Genomic DNA, 22,182 nt, shown 5'->3' with positions numbered 1-22,182 from the left:
AGTGCATTGAGTTGCAACCCCTAACAAAATTTCTACCATCCAGAATATTTTTGTGTGTTTTTTTTCTTTAGATCTTTTGTAGAGATAATCAAATTCACCTGTAGGCCTCTATAAAACTCTGACTAAGAACAGGAACCATGTCAGCCAATATCTGTGATTCTGTAAATACCTGTCTGGCAATAGCTGTTGGTTACTTCCAACTTCCCTCTCCCTTTCCCAGAGCTGCCCAGCTCCTTTCCTTGTGTGTGTTGTTTTGTTCCCTGGAATGCACATGAATCTGTGCAATGCCAGACAGAGCCTATGCACTGTAGTCTTAGAGCAATGTGGTTCCTAGGCCAGGATGTAGTCCTGAAAAGGATTATGGGGGTTTCCACTGAACAACATAAATTTGATCTTGTATGCTGTTTTTTATCTTTCAAAAAGCCTCATGATTACTAAAGTCTTCACCTGGTGGATATCTAATTTTCCACCATTCAATCTCTTTGGCTTCATTTCTCCTGCTAATTAATTTTTTTTGGTCTTGATTTTGCTTGCTGGCTCTTCTGGCTGTTCGCATCAATCCCTGAGCATGAGTTTAGAAGGGAGCAGGAGCCAGCTTTCAGACAGTAGTTTACTTCACTGTTATTTACAACTCACTTGAGTTTCCCATTCCAGGTTTATAACATTAGCAGAATCTTTCAAGGGAATTGGCGGTCTGTGTGAAGGTACAAGTTGTTTTATAACCCCTCACTGACTTATAGCTGACACTCAGCTGTGAGCTTCTTTATTAGAAATAAGAGTTACAGAGATCTTGAGATACTTTTGAAAGAAAGGGAGCAGTAAGAAAAATTTCAGCCTCTTCTGTTCATAAGCTGGAATCCTGTAATGTCTCACACTCAGTGAGCTTTTGTTTTTCTTTCTCATATGTACCTAGTTTTCAAACTGCACACCACTTCATTTTAAGGGAAGGCACGCACTAAGCTCTCGGGCACCCTATCTCTGATTTCCACGTTTCTCTTGATATTTTTGGGATTCAGAAGCCAAGAGCACTGAAGCAGAATCATCTCTGTGACAGCCTTTTCATACTTCAGTGGCCCAGGTCCCTGCTAAGGCAGTGTGGCATCTCTGTCTGTTGTCAAAAATGGGTGACAGTACTGTCATACTACACAGCATCAGCCCAAACTGAGGCCTGAGAAAGAGGAATAGCAAACTTTCTGCTTACATGATCTGTGCAAGTGACAGTTTCATTCACCCTTTCCTACTTACATCTCCTCTGTCATATACCTTCAGCAGCAATCTGCTCGTGGATCCACATATACTGTCACATCCAGTCCTCTGCTCTTCCAGTCTGCCCTGAACGCTGAAGCAGAGCTGAGTGCTGTCGCCCCTGGCACCCCTGGTGCCCAGTCTCTACTATGTGCCTTAGACATCTGGTCTCCCCTGCTCCATTAAAACCCTTTTCTTTCTGCACTCGCAGATACTCATTCAGCATCCAGGAATCAGAATTACCTTTATTGTTTCCTTCCTGGATCGCGTCTGACCTCTTATCCACGCTCACTCTTTGTTTATCCCAGATCAATGCCTCCCACCTTTTTTTCCGCTTGAAATGAGGTAGATCTTCCCTTTTCTTGTTTCTGAGTTCTGCACAGATCTGCCCTGTGCCTGTGTGACTGTTCTTCCTGTCCTGCCTCATCCCCATGCTCTACCCACTCTTGTCACCTCTGTTCCTCCTCCTACTTGCGCTATCATTTCTCTTGCGACCTGCCTCCTACATTTGCTTGTTCTTCCCCGAGCGTCTTTACTCTTTTTCAGATCCCTCTCACGAGCCCACTCCCTTTGTGTTGATAGCTTCTGCTCCCAAGATAGAACTTTCTTTCCCTCCTCCTCATATGCCCTTCCTCAGCCCATACTTCAAAATATCAGCTCCTGTGTGATTCATTCACCAAGTAACATTTATTTTCTTTCGCTTGATTCCTCATTTCCCCTCTCCACCTCCTTCAATTGGTAAACAAAATTTTCTGGTTGGCATTAAACAACATGACTTTTGGTGTCAAACACTGAATTTAGGCCAAGTAAGCAACATTCAAGGCTCAGCAGCACCGTTTTGTAGAAAATCTCAGCAGCAGCATCAATAAAATATACTTAGGATTTAGGTATGAAATTATTGCAGATGTAAAATTGCCTGCAGCGCAGCTGTTTGCAGCTTAGGTAGGCTCTTTGGCCTAATTCACAAGCTGGCTGCAATGTAGGCATGAGATAACAACCACAGCAGCAGTTCAGCTATTACTTTTCACCTGAGTACCTCTTCTCTATACCTCTCCTCTTCAGAACTGAAGATGAACCTGTCTCTCTCCCTTCAGTCCTGTTGTCTGCTGGTGTTGCAACATGATAAATTCAAGAAATAGCAAATGCAGCAGTGGGAATTTGGGCATATTAAGTTGCTGCTTTAGGAGGACGCACATAAAGAGAATGTGGTCTAGACTGTGGTCGCTCTGTTTGCATAAAACTCAGACCTGGCTGACGTAGTCGGTGTATCTGTCAGAGCCTTATGATAGTAGCATGGAGCTCAGCACAAACCCAGTATTTGTTCATGTGCTGAAGTGAACTGTTGTGCTGCCTCTGCTGCTCTGATAAGGACATTTTAGGTAGCCCATTTAATACTAGATTAGGTTCATTACCAGCATTAGTTCCCCTCCTGTTATCATGGTTCCAGGAGCAAATATTTCAGGTGAAGAATGAAGAAATGTGCTTTCTAGGCTCAGTGTCAATCAATAGCTTTGTCGTGTCTTTCTCATTAGTACTCTGGGGTCACTTGACCTTCCTTTAGTAACATGGCGCTGTTTCTTGGCCACCAACCTTATGACCTTCAACAAAGGGGTGTGGCTTTTTCCAAGGAGTCAGCCAGACTGTGGCTGACAATGAGGCATGTGTGCAGGTTTCCTTGGAACAGTGTGGGCACTTGGGGAGAAGTCTGCTTTTTTTGTTAATGCAGACCTGTGCACTGCCACTGTTGCTCTCATAACCCCGCTGTTTTGGTACAATTTCTCTCTCATTCAACAGCTGAACAGAGCAGAGCTTGGGGCTTCTCCCATAGCCGGGCTTCTCTTCTCTCAGGGCATCTGAGGGATGCCAAGGTCTATTTAGAATCACAAACAAAACACTGGGAAGTAAAATGAATAAACATAAGAAGTACCGTCAGATGTTCCCACCGAAAATCTAACAGATGAACAGAGCATACTCTAATCAGGCATTCTTCAGGGTCAGAAGGGAATTAAACAAGTTCATGGCCAAGTGAGCCTCATTTATGAGACAATTTCTGACACAGGCCCAGTGCAATTGGTTCTTACCACAGCTTAGGAGATAGGACACTTTAGTCTAACACAGTCCAAGTTTCACCGCAGAAGTCAATGCCTGTGAAAGCATCCAGAGTCCTTTTTTAGACTTGAAAAATATATATCTGCAGATAGCAGAGCTGCCTAATTACACCTTCTTCCCAAAGACAAATAAATCATTTTCTCTATACCCAAGTCAAACCAGTTAGGGACTCAAATTCAGACTCTGGGACCATTTCCAGATGGTCCAGTTTGAAGTACAGAAAATGCTGAGATTTGAGCATTGGCTGTACAGACAGAAAAGGAAATGTCTTAATGAGGGATGCAAAGCAGCATGGTCTCTGGGACAGGGCACCAGATTGGGATTAAGGAAACCTGGGTTGTTATCACAGCTCTGCTATTGCTGCCTTGCCTTTGTGTGCTTTAGATTCCCTTCTAGCCATCTGTTTGTCTCAGTTACTCAGAGCAATGTACCCAACCTTCCTGTACACACTTCGCCTGAGGAATTTGGTGATCTTCCACCGCTTGCTGTGCCAGACTCATTCCTCTCTTTCCCTAACCCAGCACATGGGATGATTGTCACCCCTTCATCAGCCCCACTTGGAGGCGACTTCCCTCCTTCTCCGCTCCATTGGTGGCTGTGCTCCTGGCCCTGGGAGAGCTGGTACTGGGCTAACAAGCCCCGTTAGACTTGTTCGACTGTCCAGAGCCACTCAGGTGCAGTCTTAGCCCTTGTTCCTGGTTCTGGTGATGTGACATGGAGCACCATGGGCTGGCCTTGCATCCTGAGAAGTTTTTCAGGTCATTTCCTAACTGCCTGTACAATCCTTTCCTCTTTAATTGGAACCACTGATTTGAACTGGGGAGCGTGAATAATGGAGCATAAACCCTTCAGTGCCTTGCAATGGCTAATAGGACAGGTAGATGTTTAGGTGCAGCTGCTCTTGTGTGGGGAGCCTGGTGAAAGCTGGCTGCTGACATGAGCAGAAGGTGCATTGGTTGCATGGAATGCAATCCCTCTCTTGAATGGTGGTGCCTTTCTGCTAGAGACCCATCTTGGACACTCATGCCCAAGGGGCAAAAAGCAGTAAAGTTGTGAACAGCCATTTCCCTGTGCTTGAGTGGAAGTTATTGTAGATTTACTGATAAAAGCAATGCTGCCCAGTGTTCCTTCCAAAGCCAAGTAGAAAAGTTAGTAAGAGAAAGAGCACCAGAGCAGAGAGTTTTACCCAGGCAGTTTTGTAGAAGTACTGGATCTCAGTGTACTTGTGGAAACACTCGTTGATTCCTTTGTCTGTCCATCGTCGCCTCCTCTGGCAGTTGAGCCCTCTGAAAGATTTGCATTTTCCTGTCCTGGTGATGATGTCCATAGGCATGAATGGAATGGAGGGATTTTTATCAGAATCCCCCAGTCATAGCATCATGGCTGACAGAGCAAGCTAATGTAACCCACTCTTTGATTGTTTTAATCTTTTCTATTAGTGTCACTTATAAATGCTGTTAGACATCTTCCTGAGTGTGCGTGCATGGGAATGTTCACAGAAAATTGGAAAGTACTTTGTGAACCCTCGCATAATTTCAAATAATTATGTTTTAGCAGCCTGACAATCAATGCAATGAATTCCAACAGACAATATTTTTAATACATCATAAAAAATAAAATTCTTCTGATTCACTTGTATCACATGCCTTTCCATTAGAAAGAGCAGAAAGGTCTTTGCATTGAACTTGAGGTGTTATTGTCATGACTGTAGGAACCTGCACTTACTCGAAATTCATTCTGTTATTTGTAGTTTGAAATAAGGTCAAAACCACCTCAGATCTGATTACTCTTAGCTGAGGATCTGTCTATAAATGTATCTACTAAAACCCTTCTCCAGCATCTACTTTGACCATTTCTCCATAACTGTTAAATCTGCCAACAAGCCTCTGCAGTCCAGGAACTGCAGCTACGACGTGTGAATGAATCAGAGGCTGCTGGGATCAGGAATGGGGCCAAAAAGACTGTAGAGATAGCTATTATTTAAAGGTAATTGAGTGGAATGGGCAATGGAACAAGCTGAAGAATAATAGAAGCCCCTCAGGGTGTCCACACTCTGCCTTTCACCCTGCAGCTGAGGTCCCAGGTTCTTGGTTGAGTAAATCTGCTTTTCTACTTCTTTCAAAAAAGAGTCTAAAAATTGCTTGTTTTGCCTTCTAGTGCAAAACTGTGTACTCCTATCCATGCTAACGTGAGAAGGGCTGAGAGTCAGTCCATTTGGGTTGCCTTCCTGTGCCTGTGTTGAGTATCATGTATGCTTTCTGGAAAGGAAAACTGAACAGAAAATATTGATTCTTGGCTCCTTGGGAAGTTAAGCACCTCACTGCATGCAGGCACTGAAGAGCACCTTTAGTGAGAACAGAGAACTTTTGACTACATCATAACGTGCACAAGTGGGAATTTAGATACTTAGTTCTAGCTCTCTTGAATCTAGCTATGAGGAATTGACCTGTGAATCAGCATTCAGGCATTTATTTACTAATTTTAAAATACTTTAAAAAATTGTATTCATCACAGCACTAGCCCATATGCATGATTTAATTCCCATTCTCCTTGTCCCCCTTCCGTCATTCATTGTCACTAGCACATTCCCTCTTTTTTTGTCTGTAGTGGCAGAATCTGGGTTGAGGTGAGACTGCTGTTTGGGTGGAGGCTAGATCTTGCTTTAACTGAACAGGCAAAACCAGATAAGGACTTTGATACCGGTTGGCTACTCGTGGGCTAAAATGTAAAATACAGAAGCTACAAGTAAGTGGACTGCTAAATCAGTCTGTGTGTTATTATCAGGAAGCAAAGAAAGCAGCAGAAGATTTTGCATGTTCCTTTGAGTCACTGGTGCGTTATATGTGTTATATGTCTTTGGTTAGAGCTGGGTACCATTTGTGATTCTACTGGTGATTCACCTATCCCCTGAGTATGATGTTTCTGTGCTGTGCTTTCCCCATCTGTAGAAGCGAGTTAGTTATATTCATTCCCCAGTGTAAAAGTTTTCAGATCCACGGGAGAAAAAAGTTATACAGGGCCTGTTCCCAAGTTCACTGAAGACAACAGAAAGACCCTTATAAAAGACTCTAAGTCCCTGAAAGCACAGCATAGGACTCATTGTACAACTGCAATCAGTGCTGTGGGATTTAACTCGCAAATTTATAACAAAATATTTAGTCTGATGATGCATTTTCTGCAAATAATAGGTAGATACTATTCACAATACACTATATCAATATTAATTCTGAAAATGTATTAGTTACCCCTGTTTTAGGGCTTAATGGAAGCAGCTTATAATTTCAATTCTATGAAGATAGAATAAATAAATAAATAAATCTCCATCTCTAATATGTAATATATGCTGTGTTGCAAAATGTTTTTAGAACCATTCAGGTCATTTTGGGATTACATGGTCACAGGTGTTACAAATTGTTTTGCAATTCTGTAAGCATTATTTCTTTGAGAATTGAATTTATTCAGAAACATTATCTCTACCATCCATGTGAATATAGTGGGTCATCTCCTACAGTGCCCTTTGGAATGTGTAGGAGAAAAAAAAGTTGTCAGGTTTCTTGTTGGGCTGCTAATCTTTTCATGGATCTTCACATGGATCAAGCAAAAAGAGTGACTTAAACAGGCAGGATCCCAAGTCTACTGAGGCTGTGGTTTGGGGGTTTCTAGATCACAGTCAAAATGCAAAGTACTTCTGTGATCCAAACACGGTTTGAGTGTAAGATTTTTTCATTGATCTTGAGTGAATACAGTGTCTGTCTTCTGCCCATGAAGGTTACAGCAGAGTTAGATGCCTGGAATGAAGATCTGCTGAGACAAATGAATGATTTCAATACAGAAGACCTCACTCTGGCTGAGCAGCGTTTGCAGCGTCACACCGAACGGAAATTGGCCATGAACAACATGACCTTTGAAGTCATCCAGCAAGGGCAAGATTTACACCAATACATCATGGAGGTCCAGGCTTCAGGTGAGCAGAAAAATTTGGTTTCTATTTTACATGAGGAAAAAAACCAAAAAACAAGAATATCCCAAAACTCAAAAAATGCGTTTCAAGCAAAAATACACCAATGCATACCAAATACATCAGCTTCTGACATAAGTAAATATGGGCAATACCTGTATCTCCACTCCCAGAACTGTTCCACAGGTTTTGGGAATTCTTTGATTAAGGATTTTATGTAAAAAATTGCTGTTTCTTTGAGACTGAAACTCACTGAGCAAATAAAGCTGACTTTTAAGTTTCATCCAGAAAGTTCACAACTGCAGGCTGGAGTTTGTGATTAATTCCAAAGTGGATGGAGAGAGGAGGGCAAGACAAGTTACACTGGCATATGCTTGTCCCAGCACCAGCTCAGAAACCAGCACTGCAGTGAGTCACGAGTTACAGATGCTTTAGCAGGCCAGTCAGATCTCGGGTCTGGATGAAGTCTAGTCATTTAGACTCCTAAGCTTGATAACCTTTCTGCAACTAGAGGCAAACTAACCAGATGTGCTGACTTCCTTCTCCACAGGCTCGAGTACCTTTTTCCTGTGCCACATCTCAGGGTGCAGACATGCTGCCCAAGGGAGAGAGAGAAGAGTGAAGGGAGAAAGAAGCTAGTTATACAAGAGCCCTCTGGGAAAGAATCCAAATATGAGAGCCTTGAAACTTGTCATGAAATGAAGCTCTTGTTTCCAGCCAGATCTAATTGGAATTATTTTGTATAAAAAGGGAATACAATAAACCATACTGGAATTTTCCTTTTCAGTGTGCACTTGAAAGTTAAAGGTAGCAACCTGGATGAAAAAAAACCTTTAGCATCGGCTTTTAAATGACAGACTTGATTCATGTTGATAGGGAGTCTGTCTGATACTTTTACTCCGCTTCTCAACAGCAGGATCCTCTTTCTAAGACATCCTATGAATCAGAATATTTGTATCCTTGCATTTTGCATTTGGAAAAGGAATATCATAATTCAAATTAATCAGTGCATAAAGTCTAGAAGTGAATGTTGCTCGTGAAGTGTTTTAACCTTCTTAAGTGTCTGGAAGGAGAGAACAGCAAGAGCAATTCCTGTTCTTTCCCTCCCAATTTGCACTTTCATAATAAAAAGGATTTTTATAGTTTTATTCTTTTGCAAACATTTTACCTCATCGTCCACCTTTAAAAAATCTGACAGTGTTCAGCCTGATTTGGCAAGCTACGTGCAGCAGAGGCTGAAGGACTGCTACAAGAGTATGTTGTGAACTAGACAATCCGGTGCATTGCGTGAACCATGTGTGTGAGCTTCTGTAAGATCTGCCCACACTGTGCCTGGTCCTCTGCTTCAGGCTTGCTAGGGTAGAAAACTTGTCCTAATACATCAGTTAAGATGCATTTTTTTTTTTTATCCTAGAAAAATCTTAATGTGAGTAGGAATCCATGGGAGGTAAAGAATATGACCCAGAACAGAGCACAATCAGGAGTCTCACTGACTGATTTTTAAGAAAAAAAAAAAAAAAAGTGTTTGTCAAGAAATTAGAAACAACCTTTTTTGGATTGCAGACAGAAGATTAGCAACTAACTGCAGTGAATTTTAAAATGTTTTTGTAAGATTATCTAAGATAACTTTCTACAAAGCCTACCCAATAAAAATCCATTGCTCCCAAAGGCAAGGAAGCAGAAGCCTCATGGGGATGTAGAGAAACTGTAGTTAATCAAAGGTAATGGTCATGTCGGCTATGCATGGAATGCTAAATGCTGAGAGAATGGCAAAATAAGGGAGAGAGATTGCTCTTGGGAGCCTACTGTTTCTTATTTCAATAAAGGACAGTTATACTCCATAAAAAATTCATTTAATTTTACTCCCTCTTCCTGAATCCTATATCATAGTCGTTCAGTGCATAATTTAAGGGATGATTGTTCTTACTGCCAGTGCTGTGAGCTTGCAGGGGTTCTGGGAAATCAGCTGCTATTGCTGCTTGCTATTGTACGGTGTCACCACTGCTACTATCAAAACTCAGCTGTAGCCACAGAAGATAAAGCCAGAAAAAAAATGTGATTTTTCAGGCACATTCTACCTAACCAGCCATTCTTAACTGGCCAAGTTTCTTCTCTTCCCTATAATTCTCTTTGAGCTTTATTCTTTTCACCATGTCACACAGGAAGTTCATTCAATTTTGATCACTCTGGTGTTTGGCTTGGAGGTCTATAAGCTAGTAAGTCTGTCAGATAAAATTACATCCAGGTTTTTTCCACACATGATGCCTTTTTCACTTGGAAATCTTGTGCAAGTAGAAAAAGAAAGCTTTAGATATTCACCCATGATTTTTGCATGTCCAGTGCAGATTCGGAGCAGTGATTCTTACGAGAGTGGAGTGTCTGGAAATCCGTGCAAATGTTGTCATGTTGGTACAATAAATCCAGTGGTCCTGTAATGCACCACGACAGACTCTGTGCAGCTACTCAGGGCGTTTGTGCATGCGAGGCATCCATGCAAGTCCAGTATTTTCAAAGCTCCATACAGCTCAGAGTTATGTTCCTGTGATTCCTTCCACTACTCCCGCACATGTGGTTGAGCCTGGTTTGGATTAGCCTGTTTTTGCCATCAGAATAATTATTCTTCAAAGAAATGTTTGTTTTTATTAGGGGCTATGTGAGATCTGGAAGTCAGTTGTGTTTTCTGAAATTTCACAGTACTTTCAAATTGTCTTCATGTCTCACTAAAATCTGAGTCCTTCAGGAAACATATTTGCATTTAGAAAATAGTATAACGATATTCTCAAGGAGACTGGACTTTTGAATGAGCCAGCACTTTTTATTTCAATGAACCTGCCTTCTATTTTTCCAGTTTGATTGTAGCTCTACTACAAAGCTAAATGTGTGGGTAAATATTATCAAAAATGGACATTGATTTTTGGATGCTGAACTTGATATGTTGAACAGGCCTGGTGTTTCCTGAAGTGGCAGCTTGGACTTTCTGAGAAATCCATTTCGTACGGATTCATTCAGCAGTGATTTAACACCTCGACCCGAGCCGCAGTGATGACGTGTTCATGCAATTCATTAGTGTGCGCACCTTAGTCATTCTGCTTCTAGGTACTAAAAGTAGTTACACTCTAATAGGTGATTAATTGATTGCATGACTTTATTTGATCATTAAAGTCCATTTGCATTGTCAGTATCATTGTCATAACAAGCACCACAGTTAGGAGTTGCTCGTAGTTTACAGAGCTACCTTTTTATGTCTTAGAAGCAAATTATCAAAGTTAAGCCTGAAATACACTGCAAAGCTGATGTTGGGGAGATTTATACAATCCCTACCTGTTACATGGAAATTTCAAGCCTTTTTGTTTCTTGGTTGTCAAGCTAACATCATTCACATCTTTTCCCAGCACTGCATTGCTGAAAAGGGAAATGCAAATCTATTTCATTTTGTTTGTGATGTCATTTATAGTTCATTGTAACTACAGTTTATATTGCAAGGAAGAGGATACTAAACTTTTCTGTCACAGGCTTTTAATATGTCAGCCTAAGAACAGGTTCAAAGCAGTTTCAAAACAGCTTTGTACAGGTCAAAAAGCAGTACCCCTTCCTCACGCTCAACAGTATCTCACATTGCAAATAGCTCAGGTGTAACTAATGTATGTTTTGTAGGATGCCAGTCAGTGAGGCTCGGTACTTGTTTCTGTAGTATTTTTTTAAAACATTTTCAATTTATTATCCTTCACTTGACATTTGCTGCATGGGTTGAGACATTTGAAGTGAATGGCAACCAAGTTTGGTTTCTCAGAAAATCAGCTGTGCTTTTCTAGCAATCAAAACACAATGTAAAAATTGTATGTATGAAATTATTCTGAAAACAAGGCTTTCTATTTTGCAAACCAGTCTCTGCGAAGAATAAGGTCTCTCACCGCATGCGCTGCCACTGTAGAATAAAACTGCGTGACATATGACAAGCAAGAAAGGGCAGATCATTCATCATAAGGAGTGCAGGCTGCCCTTGGATACCATCCTAGGCAGTTCACTGGTTGCTGCTGATGAGTTAGCACAATCAAAACCATACCAGCTGAGTGTGTGTGAAGGAGAACTGTGCATTTAATATGAAATACGTGTGGTGAAGTCAAGCATACAAGAAGTCATCATGTCCTGAGGATACAGAACCATATGCAGGCTAATTGTAGCAACAATGCCTGGTCTCTGGCAATTGAAAGGAATGTCACTCCCAAGAATAGAAACGTATATTAAATTTCCAGTTCTAAATGGGAAGCCAGGGGCAATTCCACTTTATTTGGTAATGAAGAAAGTGTTTTGTTTTGGCTGGGAAAGGGAATAAGCCAATCACTTGCATTCCCATGTGCTTTTTCTGATAAAACCAGAAACGAGGAAAAAGGGGACAGGGTCAGTCATAAGGTCATATTTATTTTGTGTACTGTCCTCTGTAGATATTGCTGCAAGAGAGAGAAAGTCACAAGTCCCTGAGGAGGATAAAAGAGGAAGAAAAGGCATCTTTCTAAATGGGTTTTAAAAACAGTGTCCAAGCCTTTTGTACAGCAGCCTCTGATTAACACATTTCTTCCTTAATGCTCTATTATTCCATGAAATCAAATGGCTTTGGAGAAAAGTGTAGTGTTTTCTCAGCGTTACTGCAATCTGATTATTTTTATATTAGGTTCCTGATCCTCCCTGTGTTGAGGCCAATGGCAAAATTTCAGTAGACCTCATTAAGGGAAGAGTCTGGTCTTTATTAGTTTATAATCACAGGGATTACAGTAACATGGGATGACGTATTTCCTCCAGGCCAAACTTTTACAATTAGACTGGTAATGTACCCGCCAATGCTATTGCACCAGTGTAATAAAGAAGATGATGTGAATCTCTACATTATATTTCATGTAACCACTACATGCAAGGCTCACAGGGTCATAAAATAATTCAGGAGATAGGAAAGAACTCAGGAGGTCCCTGTTTCAACCTCCTGGTCAAGTCAGGGTCAGCTATGAAATCAGAGCAGGTCTTTCAGGGGTTTATCAATGTCATGCAGGGTGCAAGGGACGGGCAATGTGATACTAAGCCATCTTTTCCCTCTAGTGTGCGAAGACTGGACAAAAGTCAGTCTGTGGAAAAATTCTGAGTGAACTGTACGTCGGTTTAGAATAAATTGTTGATAATGATCCTCTTAAGTGCCCAGATGGAAAAAAAGTTTGCACTGTGGTGTTCCATGCACTTGTAGCACTACTGTAGATTTGGTGTCTGGAGTTTGCTTCCTTTACTTCACTTTGCTATTTTCTTCCTCATCTTTTTTCTCTTGTAAGTTCTTTTCAACATGCATTTCGAAAGTACAAGTTAACAAATGACTGCAAGAAAATCAGGAGTTTTCTGTCTAATTTGCTTTCGATACTCATGCAAGTTTTTGAGCAAATCATGTCCTATGAAGCAGATGCTGATGGGTGAGATGAGCAATTATCACCAGAGAAATACTGCTTTGTAGAAAAATATAGTGATGCAGAATAGGAAACTGGGAAAGCCAAATATTACATTTGAGAGAGCTTAGTGAGAAAGAATTACTTGGAGAAGTGCAAATCACTGTGATAGGTGGCAAAAAATTTTGAAGATTACATATGTGCAACAACTGAAGTTTCACATAAGTGCAATGATCTCTCTCTCCACATGTTGCAGGCATTGAGCTGATCTGTGAAAAAGACATTGATCTTGCGACACAGGTTCAAGAACTGCTGGAATTCCTTCATGAGAAGCAGCATGAATTGGAGCTTAATGCTGACCAAACTCACAAGAGGTTAGAGCAGTGTCTACAGCTCCGGCATCTACAGGCAGAAGTTAAGCAGGTGAGGGTTTTTAACCATGCTTAAGGGTTTTAGATGGGGTTTCAGCCATTATGTACACGCAAAATGCTAAACCAGCTTCTGCCAAAGTCACATACATGTAGGTGGACAATCTTAATGCCCCTTTCCTTAGTAGTACTTGGTTTGCTGACAGATTGCAGCATGACCCTTTACAAATAATGAAGGGCTCTGTTCCCTCTAGTGTACACATATTTGGCTTCAGGAATAGTTATGGGAATTAAGTGTAGAACTGACCTCGTAATTTCTCAACTGGAGAAGTGGGCTCAAACTGCATGTGCTCTGGGAATATGACGACTTGATTTGGGATCCAGACTTCAGCTGTTGTGGAGAATTGACCCAAAGTAAAGGATAAGTGAGCTGTGAGGTCAAAGTATGACATTACAGTTGTTTCACCTTTTCATTTATTGCTATGCAAATGTTGACCTGCAGGAATCTAACATCTGGGTGATATAAAAAATGCTGTCTGTGGTCTCTAGATCCTGGGACTTGTTTAGCTATCTTAGTGTTGTTACATTGCCTTTCTCCCAGATTTCATCCTAGTGTAGGCAGTTGTGTTCTGCCTCCCTAGTTTTCCCCTAATATTTAATTTGGATGCCTCACAGTTCTTTGTTTTCCTTTCCTACGCAGGACAATGCTACAGTTCCTGCTTCCTAATCCATAGGTAGCCTCACACTTCAGTGTGTGTTTGGATTTCAAGTGAATGGTCTTGTTTTCTTTAGGAAAACTGGTATATTCAGGTTTCTATTTTACCAGTACAAATGGTGGGGATGTGTCTCAAGTACCACAAGGTATTAATGAAAAAAATTTGCTTCTTTGTTTACTAAAAAATAGAATATACTGAGTGCTCAGTACACATGATCATAGCTATTCTTTCTTCAAAAGTGAATGTTTGAGTGATGCTTTACCTGAATTGTTTTATTATTACTTGCAAAAAATCCTTCATTCTCAGACAACTCTCAAGCTGGAAGCTGGCAGCACTGACACCAGTGCATACATTTTCTTTCAAAGTCCGGTTTGATGTGAATATTTTGCAACCCTAAATGAAAGTAGGACAAAACTCTCCTAGATTTTTATTTTTAAAAAGTAATCATTTGCATTTGTGATAATCGAGGGCCAATTACTCATGAAGCTCCAGAGCTCTACAGAGTGTTTTGGCTTTTTTCAGAAACAAAAGAGCCTCTGTGATATTCATAATCACTACCTTAATGTGATTATGAAGTGTATCCTTTTTTCCATAGGTTCCCAAAGTTCTTTACACACAACTTAGCTAAGCTTGGGCTTTTAGTGCGGTAGATTTATGATGACGTGGAGCCATTTTAACTTATGATAGGAAATAGAGAGGAGTAATATGTGTAGCAGAAATGCTAAGAATACAGGTTATTGCGATCTGACCAAGTGTCACTAGCTCACTTGACGGATGAAGTGCCAGTCGGTCAGCCTTGCCGCTGCTCCTGGAGCTGTACAGTGGCAGCGCAGCACTCTCTGCAGGCACCTGATGTTACTGGCCTCACTATCAAGTATCTGCTGGGCCTTAACTACTTTACAAACCAAAATTTAACCAAAGGAAATGGTTTTAGGACTGAACTATCTAATACATACTGTGAGAAGAGAACAGCTGCCTTGAATTAGTATTTCCTTAACGGAGCTGGGGACCATCAGAGCCGTCATTACTGTGTGACCTTTCAGCAAACCAACACTGAAGAATCATTTTATTTGTTCAGCTGAATACTAAGTACCCCTTTTCTTATTAACCTATAAATTACCACAGTTACAGTTTCCCTTAGAAAGAGGCAAGTTAAAATATATCTGTGCCCTATCTATTTGGTTTCCTGTAGATGAGTCATATTCCCAACCATTTAGTGAAATTGGGAAATATATTGATTTTGGCTTGTAGTTCATTTCCAATCTGGTCCAGGTTTCCTTCATTTTCATTTTAGTGCATCTGAGACGATGGATGATCTCATTACCAAATTGCTCTCACTCTTATGAATCAGTTGAGATGTGGTTGTCACAAGACACCTACTGTAGCTGTGGTTAAGATCTGCTGACACAGTAAAATTGGTCAAGGCTGCTACATGTACATGTGTTTGCATTTTGATATAATGGCTCATGGAATACAAAGTCTTTTAACTGTCTCTATCTATTTAAGTCTCATTTACCAGGGATTTCTGCTTTATATCGTAGGCACCAAGGGTTCGAATGCCAAGACAATGAATCGAAGTTTGGGGCCATTAGAGCAGAACAGTTCCAAATGAGATGTTCTGTGAACTGCTTTAGAGCCGGAATAGTATAGAACAGTGATTCACAAACTCTTTGTTATTAAGAAAGATCCTGCCCAAGACTGATTTCCCCTCATTTGGATCACACTTATTTCCAATAGAAACTACAGAGCTTGGATTGCTTATGTAAAAGTAATAGTAGAATAGACTTGTAGAGATCAGTTTAAAAACCAAACTCTTTAATTCTGTACTTGCAGCTGTTTTGCTTCCCTATTCCCTTATTTTATCTTTGAATATTTTATTTCTTTTTTTGACACGTGTTGAACTTTACCTAATTTACTCCCAGATATCCTCACAATGTCCCACTCCACTTATTTTTTAGGTTGTTTTGAAGTGTATTTATTCCTTTTCATATGCCTGTTATCCATCCACTTTTGCTGTTTGGCATTAGATTTGCTTCCAGAAGAATATGCCCAAAGGATGATGAAAAGTAGTCATTTGAGATACACGGAATGTATTTGGTTTTTTCCCCGATCTAATGTCACAGAGCTCTTGGAAACCTGATGCAGTTTTGAACATGGCTAAAATTAACAGAAGGTGTCTTTGCTGGGAGTTGTGTCTATGGTAGTAAGAGCCTCTCAAAGAAGCTGCAAAGGGTCCAGAGGTATAGAAGATTCGCTGACATTATTTTGCCGTTTAAACTTAAAAATCTTTTCCAACATAACTTGACAGATAACATTAGCAAGGTCTTAAGTCTTTTTTAGAAACATCAAGCAAGGCATTCTGGCTAAACTAAACCAGCAGACAGAAACACTACATGACACAGAACGCTCATTTCTTAAGGAAGGCTGAGCAAGAAGTGCCTCACTTTTTATTTTTCCTGTAGCATTTGATTCTGTGTTTAGTGAAGATGGCAGAGTTTCAGGGTATGACATTGAGAAGAATTTGGTACTATTTTTTATTACAGAGGAGCCATATACAGAAGTAGCCTGTTTTAAGCAAATTGGAGCCCAAGGTGAGAGTTGCTGTGTTAGATAACCCATGCCTTGCAATGAAACCATTCTCCAGTCGCAAGTGGCTTTTATCTCAAATGCTGTCAATGTGTTTCTGTTTCTCCATTATAAAAAACATGGTTAGGTTTTTTAAGAGAGTCTTTGGAGGTTTGTTTAACTCCAGAATTATTTAATCACTGCTACAAGGTTGATAAAATCTATAATTTGTAGGAAATGTCTGTTTAAAGCCATCCTTTGCTGTTGGTCTGTCTGCATATTGCCAGATGATGGTGAAGCTATTAATGCAGGAAATGATTGGAGAAGTGTCTTCATCCTCTATTAGCAGCTCTTCTATACATATTTTAATGAAAAGGTAGTAAGCACCATAGAAATACGAGTCAATTTGTGAGCAGATCTTGTAAACCAGATACAAATGTGTAAATACTCTCTTCCAAACATTTCACAGTCTACTTCCAAATTAGTGACACTATGAAGGGCTCTGCAGGTGACTGGTTTTTGCACTTAGGCTTAAGAAGCTTTGGATATGCAAATTAAATTTTTTCTTACTGTATGTAAACGACACACGCAGAAAAGAAGAGGGGAAAGTAAAACCTAAGAGAAAAACATTACTATGGAAAAAGCTGATGCAACTCCAGAGAAGGCCCAGACATTTAAGTGTTCGACTTTTGGAAGCAGAATGGGGTCATTACTTAAGTTCTTTCAAGCAAAACTTGCTAGTGCTTGGGTGCTCACTGGGCCTGGAAGGGGGAGTGCAGTAAATGCCGGAACCCACACTCTGGGCGAGGGAGAGGGGGACACAACTCGGGGCTGGCAGCAGCCTTGGTCAAGAAGAGAGAGTGCTGTAAGCATTGCTGAGGAGATGTAGCCCATCAGTGCTTGGGCGGAACCGCTGTACATGGTAAACTTTGAGGCAGCAAGACAGATGTACAGAGGGGTGCGCGTGTATCTTTAACACTGGAGGAAACCTGGCTGCTTTCAGTTGCATGGTGCCTCTTCCTCCTTGCTCAGCCTTGTTGCTGCTAGCTTTTCACTAATCGAGTTGCTAAGACTGGGGTTTCCAGTGATTTTTTTGCTATTTAGAGAGTCGGATATTTGTATGAAATATGCATCAAAATCTGTGGCAGGTTTTGAAAATTTTAGCTCAAACAAAATCCATTCCCAAGAGGGAAGTGCCCTGTTTTGTGTTGTTTAACTGACATTTGCAACTGTCACACCCTGATTGTATCATTTAAAAAACGAAAAAAATATTTTAAAAAAGTTGCCGCAGTGTTAGTGTACATACTCAGTACTTTCTGCACTCGAAAGTGCCCCAAGCCGGGATATATCACAGTGTATAAAACGTGAAAGCGTGTCTTGCTTTGTGATCTCATCACTTCGAGTCTTTCTCAGTGACACTGATCCTTTGGTTAACTTCAGCTTTTGGTACCATGTAGTTGGTAATAATGTAGCTTTCTTGTCTGATGGATTATAGAAAATGCCAGCCAAAAAGATTGCCATGTGATAACCCGATTTCTTTTCCTTTAAATCTTTGTTACATTTCCCACAGGAATAACACCTGCTGATGAAAGAAAGAAAACTGACAAATTAAATCTTCCACACTGTTGTACTGAGCAGAATGTAATTATCCACAAATTAGGGTCAGCTACATGTGTAGATCGCTCCCCTTTCTTTCTCCTAGGTAAAACTCATCTTCCTGCCCTACAGGGAACTGAATGGCTGTAACTAGGGTGATGCACAATGTAGGGATAAAAACTGAAACAGAAAATCCCTATTTCTTTCAGACAATTTAATGGATCACTTGGTGAAAATGATTGCACCAAAGGGAAATCGCTGTGTAGAATATTGCAGCAAAAGTCAATTTTGGAGCTTTGTAAATCACGAGCTAAATTTAGGGCAGTGATTGGGTAGTCAGGATTTCCTGTGCATCTGGGAATTGGATTCAGCAACTTTCTGGCTTTATTGGAATAATTTGACACCCACACAGGTAGCAAATAGGCTTTGAGACAATATAGCAAAGAACTTGTACGTGTGTTCTGGGTGCTAATTTTCCAAACATATGTCTTAAAAAGCAGAAAATGTTGCTGCTTAAATGAATAAATACAAGCTTGATGGATTAATTATGTATATTTAGGATTTGATTCTGCTGTCATTACAGCATGGGTTGCGTGTCTGCCAATAATCTGAATATCCTTGAAGTAAACCTGCTTGACTAGATATAAAATGCTAAACCTGGGATTTGTTCCTAGCTCTGCATGCAGGTGGAAACCCCAACTGCATCATTACTCCATGTCAGAGGAAGCTAACTGTGTCCTCTCCCTCCTAACCCCTCAGCTCTGACTTTTGTGTGAAAGAAAAGCAGGCAAGTGGCGCAGAAAGGAGTTGCAAGGTCCATGATTCCAGCTGGAAACTTGAGAGAGATCTTTATGTTTAATTTCAGGTCTCCCTCATTACGCTTTGTGGTTTTGCCCTGGGGTGTTTGCATAGGGGAACATTCATTTTTGTGATCATACCTTGGAAATGAAAGCTCTTTGCTATCCAAATATCCATATAAATACTTTGAGAGTTTAATTCTTCGAGCAAAAACTTCTTCAATAAGATCTTTGCCCTCTAAAAATGTATGTCATTAAGTCCCCATCCTAGGATTTCTTTATGTTCACTGATTCAGCCTGAGTCCACGCTGGGCAAAGTACCTTTTCGTTAGCCAGGCTGAAGCATTTTGTGATTGGTGACTACATAAACCTGTGTACTGAAGCAACCTTTCCGTAAGCAAATCCTTTCTTTACAGGTGCTTGGCTGGATCAGGAATGGTGAATCAATGCTGAATGCAAGCCTTGTCAATGCAAGCTCTCTCTCTGAAGCTGAGCAGCTCCAGCGGGAGCATGAGCAGTTTCAGCTGGCCATAGAGGTAACATGAATAAGTTAACTTTGTTTCTCCTTCCCAGGTGAACATCATACAAAAGGTTATCTCTTCAGCATCAATTGTTTCTTGCTTGAAGGAAAGGAAGGAATAAAAACTTGAGAAAATCAACTTCATTGTTAAACTTGTAATGCAGCCAAACATTAATTGTGAAATCAGTTATTTATCACTGCAGCTAATTCATCTGCTGTCAGGTATCAGCCTTTCCATTCATGAAAATGACACTCACGCATCTCCTGATAGTTTCTTGGGTAAAAAAGTAAGAATATTAAAATTCACAAAATGATCTGAAAATGTGAAAATTTTGTGAAGTCAGTTTCTTCCCACATCCACGATTTGCAGATCATTTTGCAGCATTCATTTATGAATATCTTTGTTAGTGGATAATGTTCTCACATGAAATCTTTGTTTCATTCAACTCTCCTTTTGTTGACAGCAGAGACATTAATTCAAACCCACGTTCTCAATATTTAAGAATTGTCTGCTGAACTGACCTTTTGCCCCTGCTTGTCCTGGAGTGACACATCTTTGACCTGGCCCTGGAAAACTAATTGTGAGCCAACTCATTTAGCTCACTCACAAGGCCAGGACACAGCAGGAGGAATGGCACCTCCTCTGAGCTACTTTCCTTTGGATGAGAAGGTAGTGGAGGGCTGTGGACTCCTCTGAGTAGGGCATTACAAGACTCATAGTTCAGCTCAGTACTCTATACATCTTTGCCATTATGAACCCCACATTCACAGGCTGTGCTCACTCCAGTTGCGAGAAAGGGGCTTTCTCCTGTTGCTGCTTGACAAGGTGTACATGCTTCCCAGATTATGGTAATTGTTAGATTTTCACAGAACAAAGAGCAAGCTGGAAAATCACTTTCTCTGGCTTGTATCTATTTGAAAATAACCAAAACTAAACCAAACTTTAAACTATGAAAATAATATTTCCATAATAGATATTTGAGGAGATGCCTGACTGGGGGGGTGGGGAGTGTCTTTATGTCTTCTGATAAACTTTAAATAAGTCAGTATACATTACTGTGTTGCTAGTGAGTATAGAGTTTAAATCTCAGCTAATGACCTATTTTGATCCAGCTCCACTCAGACAAGGGAAGGAGCAGCTGTTGCAGCTCGTAAGGGAAAAGGAAGAAGTTTTCTATCAATTCTGTATGAGCTGGCTGGTACCAAGCTGTGCTGACCACATCTTGGCTGCCATCACCAGATGGCCATGGGGAACAAGACACTCACCGGCTGTGTTATCACAGCTTGCTGCCATTGGGGAAGCACTCATATTTGGTGATAAATGCAAATCACAGAGGGAGAAGAGGGTTATGCCACAGTAAAGAGAAAACAAGTTTTCAATGGGAGAAAAAACTAGATTAAATATTTAAAGTGTTTAAAGCTCAATATGGGGAAGAGATCATGAAAGCACAAAGAGCAGACTGTTCTCTAAAGGCATTCTAGATGTGGAATTGATTTTCAGTTGAAATCCTTTAAAGTCTATTTAAAACAAGTACTACAACTCTAACATCAGTAAAGCAGCTGGATTTTACATTTAACCAGTTGTTCTTGAACATCTTCCTAAATGTTTCTGCCAAGTATTAGTCCTTTTTTTGCTAATAGATTTCTCTACATTGCATTATTCATCAGTGTATTACCAGATGATTTCATGCTTCTTTCCATCTTCAAGGATTAGTTCATAAAAGTATCACATGAGAATTTGTCAGCAGCAGTTACAAACGGGATGCAGAACAGAGGAGTCTTTGGGAGATTTTAGGGCTTCTGTTCAGAAGATTAAAATCAAATACTGGACTAAACCGTGCTTGAATGCAGTTACTCAGGAGGCTGTGAAGGGCCAGGGCCTATTTTCCTCTCAGCGACCCACAGAGGAAGGTGTAACCAACACTTGGTTACTCTGAGAGGAGCTGGTGTAGGGTGAGGAATAGGGCAGATGATTCAGTCCTGCCTAGAAAGTGGCTACTGAGTAAATTGGGGAACAGTGGAGAAATTGGCTTGACTTCACTCAGCTCTGCCCTTAAGGGTAGCCTAGTGTAGCTCTAATACGAGTGAACTGGCGTTCAGAAATATATTTTGAGGGGCTGATATTTGTGATATAGTTCATGCCATTTAGTAAGGCATCTTCATGTCTTCTGGAGTTGCAGTTTTGTATTCTGCAGACAGGACAATTACGCACATGAGTAAAGCTGCTGATGCCAGCAAACTGCCTGGCAAGAGTCAAATTAGGGTGATTAGGCCCATAGTTTCCCAGCTGTTTGGTGTTTGTGTCTGCAGATTGTGTGGGATGTAGTCAGCACTGAGTACAGGCTGGGTGGGAGCTCAGAACAACAGCTGCCTGTATTGGGGCTGTCAAAAAGGAAGTGCTGGGAACCCACCCCACGTTGTTGCCCAAGGGGCAGTAACTGATCGGTGGAGCTAACCCATCTTACCCAGTGCTTGCTTGTCCTGAGCTTTAACAATATGTTCCAAATGTGTATGCATAATTGACACTAAAATGTTTTGCAGATAATTAACTGAACATAACTCTGAAAATGTTTCATTCTCTCGCATCTCCATGCTCACACCTTGCTTCACCTTTCTACCATACATCTGGCACATCTATACAACCTCTCTTTCCTCCCCTCATACACAGTCCCTCTTTCATGCCACTTCCTTACAGAAGACACACCAGAGTGCCCTGCAGGTCCAGCAGAAAGCTGAAGTGTTGCTGCAGGCTGGGCATTACGATGCCGATGCTATCAGAGAGTGTGCCGAAAAGGTGGCCCTGCACTGGCAGCAGCTGATGCTGAAGATGGAGGACAGGCTTAAACTTGTCAATGCCTCGGTGGCCTTCTATAAAACCTCTGAGCAGG

General features: G+C 40.8%; 1 protein-coding gene across 14 annotated transcripts in view; it reads left to right on the top strand.

The window, feature by feature from the left end:
* KALRN (kalirin RhoGEF kinase) overlaps positions 1-22,182 on the top strand; it is a 532,117-nt gene that overhangs the window by 338,228 nt on the left and 171,707 nt on the right. For 13 of the 14 annotated variants that reach the window (XM_075430793.1, XM_075430796.1, XM_075430795.1 and 10 more), the window contains 4 exons: positions 7,123-7,318; positions 12,989-13,155; positions 19,191-19,310; positions 21,963-22,181. In XM_075430793.1, the coding sequence (XP_075286908.1) occupies positions 7,123-7,318; positions 12,989-13,155; positions 19,191-19,310; positions 21,963-22,181 (702 nt within the window). The remainder of the gene's footprint in view (positions 1-7,122; positions 7,319-12,988; positions 13,156-19,190; positions 19,311-21,962; position 22,182) is intronic. The other variant, XM_075430792.1, reaches the window with a different exon arrangement.

This window comes from Opisthocomus hoazin, chromosome 9, assembly GCF_030867145.1.
Source record: "Opisthocomus hoazin isolate bOpiHoa1 chromosome 9, bOpiHoa1.hap1, whole genome shotgun sequence".
In the NCBI taxonomy this organism is placed as follows: Eukaryota; Metazoa; Chordata; class Aves; order Opisthocomiformes; family Opisthocomidae; genus Opisthocomus; species Opisthocomus hoazin.
Note: the sequence above shows the minus strand (reverse complement) of the source record. Positions and strands in the feature narration are given on the sequence as shown.